The sequence below is a fragment of the Tetrahymena thermophila genome, assembly GCF_000189635.1.
Source record: "Tetrahymena thermophila SB210 genomic scaffold scf_8254774, whole genome shotgun sequence".
Lineage (NCBI taxonomy): Eukaryota > Ciliophora > Oligohymenophorea > Hymenostomatida > Tetrahymenidae > Tetrahymena > Tetrahymena thermophila.
Window position 1 is genome coordinate 1 of NW_002476532.1, and position 9,505 is coordinate 9,505.

General features: G+C 20.8%; 2 protein-coding genes across 2 annotated transcripts; one reads left to right on the forward strand and one right to left on the reverse strand. All coding sequences in view use genetic code 6, as the record gives it.

Annotated features, from left to right (window-relative positions):
* Positions 1-2,922: 2,922 nt before the first annotated feature.
* Positions 2,923-5,884, forward strand: TTHERM_01598640 (REJ domain protein; the record flags this gene model as incomplete). Its single annotated transcript, XM_001029306.2, has 3 exons — positions 2,923-3,361; positions 3,517-5,699; positions 5,851-5,884. Coding segments are annotated over 3 exons (2,656 nt in total), but the record flags the coding sequence as incomplete, so codon positions are not given.
* Positions 5,885-7,296: 1,412 nt separating this feature from the next.
* On the reverse strand, positions 7,297-9,227 carry TTHERM_001598640 (hypothetical protein; the record flags this gene model as incomplete). The annotated part of the gene is made up of 7 exons (XM_012796075.1): positions 7,297-7,417; positions 7,669-7,758; positions 8,010-8,099; positions 8,340-8,429; positions 8,681-8,770; positions 9,022-9,111; positions 9,196-9,227. The coding sequence occupies 7 exons, from the start codon at positions 9,225-9,227 to the stop codon at positions 7,297-7,299; spliced, it is 603 nt and encodes a 200-aa protein (XP_012651529.1).
* Between the last annotated feature and the right edge of the window lie 278 nt (positions 9,228-9,505).

Genomic DNA, 9,505 nt, shown 5'->3' on the forward strand with positions numbered 1-9,505 from the left:
ATTAATGCACTTTGCTAAAGCAGAACCTAAGCCTGATGTACCTTCATAACCAATTTTATTGTAACTTTTTAAATATTGAAGAAAAAATAAATAATTAATTAGTTATTTAGAAGGAAAAAATGAAGAAAAAATAAGAAATAATAAGATTAATGAATGAAAAATAAAAGCAAAAGTTAAAAATAAATAAAATGATGAGCTAAATTAACAAAGAAAGAAGAAATAAAAACTAGCAAGCATAATAAAAAGAAAAGGAAAATAGAGCTTTATTGTTTTAAATTCGTTTTATAATTAATACTATCACAATCAAAAATAAATAAACTGTTTTTACCTAAGATCAAGTGTCAAATTTGAGAGATTAATGCACTTTGCTAAAGCAGAACCTAATCCTGATGTACCTTCATCACCAATTTAATTTTGACTTTTTAAATATTGAAGAAAAAATAAATAATTAATTAGTTATTTAGAAGGAAAAAATGAAGAAAAAATATGAAATAATAAGATTAATGAATGAAAAATAAAAGCAAAAGTTAAAAATAAATAAAATGATGAGCTAAATTAACAAAGAAAGAAGAAATAAAAACAAGCAAGAATAATAAAAAGAAAAGGAAAATAAAGCTTTATTGTTTTAAATTCGTTTTGTAATTAAAAAATCACAATTTAAAATAAATAAATTGTTTTTACCCAAGATAAAGTGTCAAATTTGAGAGATTAATGCACTTTGCTAAAGCAGAACCTAATCCTGATGTACCTTCATCACCAATTTAATTTTGACTTTTTAAATATTGAAGAAAAAATAAATAATTAATTAGTTATTTAGAAGGAAAAAATGAAGAAAAAATATGAAATAATAAGATTAATGAATGAAAAATAAAAGCAAAAGTTAAAAATAAATAAAGTGATGAGCTAAATTAACAAAGAAAGAAGAAATAAAAGCTAGCAAGCATAATAAAAAGAAAAAGAAAATAGAGCTTTATTGTTTTAAATTTGTTTTATAATTAAAAATATCACAATCAAAAATAAATAAACTGTTTTTACCGAAGATCAAGTGTCAAATTTGAGAGATTAATGCACTTTGCTAAAGCAGAACCTAAGCATGATATACCTTCATCACCAATTTTATTGTAACTTTTTAAATATTGAAGAAAAAATAAATAATTAATTAGTTATTTAGAAGGAAAAAATGAAGAAAAAATATGAAATAATAAGATTAATAAATGAAAAATAAAAGCAAAAGTTAAAAATAAATAAAGTGATGAGCTAAATTAACAAAGAAAGAAGAAATAAAAGCTAGCAAGCATAATAAAAAGAAAAGGAAAATAAAGCTTTATTGTTTTAAATTCGTTTTATAATTAATACTATCACAATCAAAAATAAATAAACTGTTTTTACATAAGATAAAGTTTCAAATTTGAGAGATTAATGCACTTTGCTAAACCAGAACCTAAGCCTGATATACCTTCATCACCAATATATTTGCTACTTTTTAAATATTAAAGAAAAAATAAATAATTAATTAGTTATTTAGAAGGAAAAAATGAAGAAAAAATATGAAATAATAAGATTAATGAATGAAAAATAAAAGCAAAAGTTAAAAACAAATAAAATGATGAGCTAAATTAACAAAGAAATAAATAAAAGCAATCAAGCACAATAAAAAGAAAAAAAAAAATGAGCTTTATTGTTTTAAATTCGTTTTATAATTAAAAATATCACAATCAAAAATAAATAAACTGTTTTTACTAAAGATAAAGTGTCAAATTTGAGAGATTAATGCACTTTGCTAAAGCAGAACCTAAGCCTGATACACCTTTCGCACCAATTTTTTTGTTTCTTTTTATTGAATAAAAAATATTTAATTTATTAGTTAATTAGAAGGAAAAAATATGAAAAAATAAGATTAATTTAATTAATAATTTGTAAAACTAATAAAGAAAGAAAAAAAATTAAGCAAGCACAATAAAAAGAAAATGAAAAAGAAATCAATTAAATTAAAAGAGCTTTAATGTTTTAAATTAATTTTTATAATTAAAAATATTACAATCCAAAATAAAAAAATTGTTTTTATTAAGTGTAAATGTTAATACATAAAAATGAAGAAAAAAATATCAAATAATAAAAAATGAATAATAAATAATTCCAAATTGAGATCAAAATTAAGTTGAAATAGCGACAATTTTTGTATAAATAGAAATCAATGAATAGTGTGTGAGAATTTCTATTATAAAAATTATTTTTTTAAATAAATTTAAAGTTAAAATAAAAAATTTTTAAATATTTTTATTTAAATATACTTTAGATCAATATGGAGAACCTAATGAGATTAAAGTGAAGAGTTTAAAAACTTTTTTATTAATAAAAAAAATTTAAATGATATTAATAAAAAAATAAATAATTACTTCTTTTAATTTGTTGTATTATTTAATCTATTACATTATTTATTTATTTTTTCAAAAATATTGAGTAGTAATTTATGGAATTTAATTAATTAATAAATATAGTAATTATCAAATATTAATTTATAAATTTGCTTTTATGAAGAGATATCACAAAAAAATAAAATTAATATTCATTATAAAATCTTAATATTATTATTTAAAACATTTACTTAAAAATATAGTAGGTATTAGAGATGGGAAGTTAGTCATATTTGAAAAGATTCTATTAATTAATTAATGTCCTTAAATTTAATAAAAATAATGTTAAATAGTAATTTTTATCTTTTATCCAAGTAATGATGGGAATAATTATAATATATTGAATTATTATCTAATCCCATAAGTTTTTTTTTGCAAGCACAAGTTATTTAAGTTTATATATTTTAAAGAGAGAAGGCATAGAAATTCAAACATACCTCTTCAAAATGCTGTAATATTAATTATATTTATATATCTATTTGTTTTTATTTTTCAATTTTAATAATAGTTGATTTTGAATTTGAGTTCTGATAGTAAGATTTCTGCAACCCAAAATATTTCAGTTAATATCTAAATTACAGATTTGTATTTACAAATTATTGGAGGCTCAAGTCTTGTTTTAGGTTATTAAAATTAAATGGTCTTAAATACAGATTCGAGAGATTATGAGATTTAAGATCAAAATTCAGTTTCAAATATCAACTTTAGTTGGAAGTGTTCTAGTCTATCCTCTTAGGACCATATTTGCTATGATTATTAAAATAAGTAGATTTAATTGCAACAAGGTGTCAGTAATATCTCGTTTCCTGCTAAAACATTTTAGCCATACACTGCTATTTAAATTAGAGTTATTGGATAAAAAGATACTAGATAATCAAATTTCACCACTACTTGCATATTCACAGAATTAAATATTCCCCCATTAAATATTTTATAAACAACAACAAGTATAAACAGAAAAATTAATTTGAATGATGATCTTAATTTTTAAATAATTTATGGTGAGAACATTTCATCTGATTACTTGTCTTATGCAGGAGCTATTTTATATGATAATGATGCAGTTGGTTGCAGCAATCAAATTTGATTATTTCCAAATTAGATTCAGAATTTGGAACTATTTTTAAAATATAGATCCCTCAAAGACAACAATTTAAATAAGATTTTCTGTATATAATCCATTCATTATTTGTTCTGCCAAGCTTGCCAACAATTAGCATTTAAATAAATATTCCCCCTTAGAATTGTGTCTTAAATATAAATCCCTTATAAGGCGTAGTCCTCGAAACTGTCTTCTAAATTTAATTGTTGAATTGTACAGATGAAGATCTTGCTCTAACTTACTAGTTCTTCTATTACAATAGTTAAGATGACGCCCAACAAGAATTAGTTTCTCCTTGGAATATATTAAGAAGATAGATATAAGATTAGACTATAAACAACTCAATTTAAACAGTGCTACCTCAAGGAAATCTAGTTTTTATGGTTCAAGTTATGGATTCTTACCTAGGAGTTTATAACACCTCTTCTATAATACAGGTTCAGACTTAGAATAAATCAGCTGATGAATATTATAAACTGGTCAGTCAACTCACTTCATAAGCTTTATAGAGCTCAAACAAGTAAGTCACAAACCAACTAGCGGCTTTAAGTATTATTGCAGAAGACATCAGTAAAAATAATTAATTTTCATAGCAATTAAATGATTTAGAAAGCTTGCTGATTTAAAATATATAACAATTGTCTCTTTAAATACCTAAATTTTCTCTTTTGTCAACATTTGCCAACAAAGTAACTGCTTAGTTATCATAACTAATCTTTAGCTCATCATAATAAAACAACATTACAACATAGAAAAATAAAATATTTGATTAATTATAAACAATACTCCAAAATATTAATTCAAGAATACAAAGTAGTAATCTTAGTCATTTACAACAAAATAACGATATTTAAATTCAAAATATTGTTGATTCTTTTAAATTTTTAAACTCAAGCGTTACTTTGCAGAGTAATAACTCTTATGAAGATTTTGAGTCATATGATAAAATATCAAGTTAGATTGGAAATCTGCTTAAAAATATTAGTTTACCAAACTAAGGACAAACCATTCTAAATGGTGACTTGTCTACTCTTTTATCTGATAAAGTAACATAGAAAAATCTATTCAAATACGTTTTAACTTTAAATGACACCAATTCTGAAAATTAAACTAGCATATTTAGTATTTCAATAAATAATTATAAATAAAATATTTATGAAAATACTTCAGAATTTTAGTCATACTTATAGAAATTCAAAAATATTAGTTAAAACTTCACTTACTCTAAGAATGAATTAATATCACCATAAATTTATAATTCTTCTTCTTAAGCAACCTTAAACCAGTCTACTATAGCTTACTAATTTAATAATGCAAATTCTAGTAAGTTATATAATATGACATGCATCTAATAAAGCGATCTATCTTGGAGCAAATAAAATTGTAGTATCACTAAATTTACTTAAAATAATTACGTTTGCTTATGTAAATCCTAAAAACCTACAACTATCATTGAAGATATTGATGATATGTTCTCAAAAAATAAAAATCTGTAGAGTGCATTTGGAGAATAAGGATTATAAAATATAGCAAGTTTTGAGAACTTTTATATGTATATTGTATTTTGGCTATTGATTTGTTTCACATTCTTTTAAATTTTTTTATTTATCATTGGAAAATTCTTAGATAAATACTCAGTAAAAATAAGATACTAAAAAGTTCATAATCAAGAACTAAATAACTAATAATAAAATTAATTAAAAGAGTAGAGATAACAATAATAATAATTATAATAATAATAAATCGATGAAAATAACTAAAATATTTGTGAACATTCTTAAATGATTAATAATGATATATTCCAAAATTTTCCTTTTACTCATTAATTTAAAAGTAATGAAAATATTTAACCAGAAATATAATAAAATCAATAAATTTTATCACCTTCTGATTAGAATAAAGGTAGTTAATTTAATAGAAAAAGAAAAAGATAAAAATTCCTCAACTTGTATATATAACAAACCCAAAGAAACTTAAAACAATTTTAAGAACAAAATATTGAAATGAACGAAGAAAAGGCTGCTGAATCTAATTAATTAGAAATAATTAAATAATAATCAAGTTCTAAAAGTGTTGAAAAATTCAAAACTCAAACAAGCTCATAAACCGAAGTAAATGAAATTAAAGATGAAGACGAAATATAAAAAATCAATGTTTATTTGTAACTTCCTAAAGCGAAATAGGTAGCCATCTTTCATTAAATTTTTTAGTATTTTTTACATTTTTGATGATATCCTTTCACGTCCATTAAGATTCACTCTACTTTACTTAAAAACAATACACACATTAGTTATTTCAATATTATTCTAAGGTTATAATATGCTTATTTAGCAGGTAATAATAGCCATAATTAACAGCTCATTAATGAAAATTGCTTTTTTTGGAGTTATATTTACATTCAAAAAAGGTTCAATATGTAAAAATTTATCTCTAATTTTACAAATAGGAATTAGCTTAGTTTACTATTATGTCATTTTAGCAGTATCTAGTGGCAAAACTCTAAGCGAGTCGAATTAATTTATAATCTTATTTATAGTATCTTTTCTAATAGAGATGGTATTCACAGAGTTGATAAAGTCATTTTGTATGATCTTTTTGATTAAAAAATACATTAAATGCAATAAATCGGAAAGTATTTTTAGTAGATTATATAATTTTTTCGATTTAAAATAAACAATACTTAATATAGATGTTTGACAAAAATTTGTATTTTTATATTTTTTTATATTTCACTTCAAAAATAAATTTCACCTTTTATAATTACTTATATTTAAATTTTTTCTATTTCTAAAAATTTATTCTATTATTAAAATGATTAATTTAAAATAATTACTGTAAAGTTTTGAATATAATTGGTTTAATTAAAACCGTTTTTAATGTTTTTAGTGATAAAAACGACTTTTAAATTCATTAATTTACCCTAAATATTCTTAAATAAAAAAATCAAATTTGTATTGTCTGAATGAATTAATGATAGTTTAAAAAACAATTATTTTTTGATTTTAAAAAATATAAAATGAAAAAAATGACCACTAAAGTTTAAATAAAAAGTAAAACTTGATTTCTCCCTGAGGTTTTATTTAAATCATGGCATCTAATTAATCATGATAAATAAAAAAAGGATAGAAATATGATTGAAGGATCATATTTAAGATTAAAATATAACTGGCATATAAAAGTTTGGCATTTATATAATTTAATAAAATGTAATATAACACTAAAAGTTTCAAATTATTTGATCATTTTTGGAGAAACCAGAGGGTTTGCTTATGAGGATTTAATTTATTTAAGTAAATTTAATTTTTTTATTTTTTATAAATAATTTATTTACTTACAAAAATAAATATGAATGATATTTATAAATATAAAATCTATCTATCTATCTATATATCTATATTTTAGGTGAAAAACACTTTTTCAAAATATTATATAATTAAATATATAATACTATTCAAACATTTTATATTTATTCATCCTTTTTTCACCAATTTTAAATCATTATCAAATCAAAGACAACTAATCTTTTTGTTTTAAGAAACTTCTTTAATACTTTGAACTTTTATGATTCATTCATTGAGTTAAAACTTTTATAATAAATTTGTGTAAATTTTAAAATAATTATCAAAATAGTATAAACTTTTAAATTAAAAATTATTCTTTAAATTAATAAATAAAATAATATTAGTGGAATAAAAAAGAAAAAAAAATAAAATAAATAAAAGCTATCAAATAAATTCAATGAGCTTTTTTGTTTTATATTCATTTTTATAGTTTAAAATATCACAATCCAAAACAAATAAATTGTTTTTACTCAAGGTAAAGTCTCAAATTTGAGAGATTAATGCATTTTGCTAAAGCAGAACCTACGCCTGATGCACCTTCATCACCAATTTAATTTTCACTTTTTAAATATTGAAGAAAAAATATATCATTAAATAGTTAATTAAAGGAAAAAATGAAGAAATAATATGAAATAATAAGAAATAAATAATAAATGCAAAAGTTGAAAATAAAATGATGAGCTAAATTAACAAAGAAAGAACAAAAAAAAAGCAAGCACAATAAGAAGAAAAAGAAAAAAGAGCTTTATTGTTTTTAATTAGTTTTTATAATTTAAAATATCACAATCCAAAACAAATAAACTGTTTTTACCGAAGATCAAGTGTCAAATTTGAGAGATTAATGCAATTTGCTAAAGCAGAACCTAAGCCTGATGCACCCATTGAACGAATTTAATTTACACTTTTTAAATATTGAAGAAAAAATATATCATTAAATAGTTAATTAAAGGAAAAAATGAAGAAAAAATATGAAATAATAAGAAATAAATAATAAATGCAAAAGTTGAAAATAAAATGATGAGCTAAATTAACAAAGAAAGAACAAAGAAAAAGCAAGCACAATAATAAGAAAAAGAAAAAAGAGCTTTATTGTTTTTAATTAGTTTTTATAATTTAAAATATCACAATCCAAAACAAATAAACTGTTTTTACCGAAGATCAAGTGTCAAATTTGAGAGATTAATGCAATTTGCTAAAGCAGAACCTAAGCCTGATGCACCTTCATCACCAATTTTATTCGAACTTTTTAAATATTGAAGAAAAAATATATCATTAAATAGTTAATTAAAGGAAAAAATGAAGAAAAAATATAAAATAATAAGAAATAAATAATAAAAGCAAAAGTTGAAAATAAAATGATGAGCTAAATTAACAAAGAAAAAGCAAGCACAATAAAAAGAAAAAGAAAAAAGAGCTTTATTGTTTTTAATTAGTTTTTATAATTAAAAATATCACAATCCAAAACAAATAAACTGTTTTTACGAAAGTTCAAGTGTCAAATTTGAGAGATTAATGCAATTTGCTAAAGCAGAACCTAAGCCTGATGCACCCATTGCACCAATTTTATTTTCACTTTTTAAATATTGAAGAAAAAATATATCATTAAATAGTTAATTAAAGGAAAAAATGAAGAAAAAATATAAAATAATAAGAAATAAATAATAAAAGCAAAAGTTGAAAATAAAATGATGAGCTAAATTAACAAAGAAAAAACAAAAAAAAAGCAAGTACAATAAAAAGAAAAAGAAAAAAGAGCTTTATTGTTTTTAATTAGTTTTTATTATTTAAAATATCACAATCCAAAACAAATAAACTGTTTTTACCGAAGGTAAAGTGTCAAATTTGAGAGATTAATGCAATTTGCTAAAGCAAAACCTAAGCCTGATGCACCTTCATCAAAAATTTAATTTTTTCTTTTTAAATATTGAAGAAAAAATATATCATTAAATAGTTAATTAAAGGAAAAAATGAAGAAAAAATATAAAATATTAAGAAATAAATAATAAAAGCAAAAGTTGAAAATAAAATGATGAGCTAAATTAACAAAGAAAAAACAAAAAAAAAGCAAGCACAATAAAAAGAAAAAGAAAAAAGAGCTTTATTGTTTTTAATTAGTTTTTATAATTAAAAATATCACAATCCAAAACAAAAAAACTGTTTTTACCGAAGATCAAGTGTCAAATTTGAGACATTAATGCAATTTGCTAAAGCAGAACCTAAGCCTGATGCACCTTCATCACCAATTTCATTGTAACTTTTTAAATATTGAAGAAAAAATATATCATTAAATAGTTAATTAAAGGAAAAAATGAAGAAAAAATATATCATACAAATTTACAAAAAGCGAGTTTTATATACCAGTTTTTGCATTTTATAAAATTAAAATTTTAAATATTTTTTATGAATTTTTTTCTATCCTAGGTTTTCAAAATTCATTTTTTTCAAAAAAAAGATATGTTATGCTTTCTAAAAATTAGCTTTATTTTATAAATTTATTAAGATATAAATTATATAGGTATTTCACTATAGTTAATTAGGAGGAAAAATTTATAAAAAATATGAAATAATAAGATTAATTAATAATTAATAAATTTAACAAAGAATGAAAAATTAAAAATCATAATATAAAGAAAAAGGAAAACAAATCA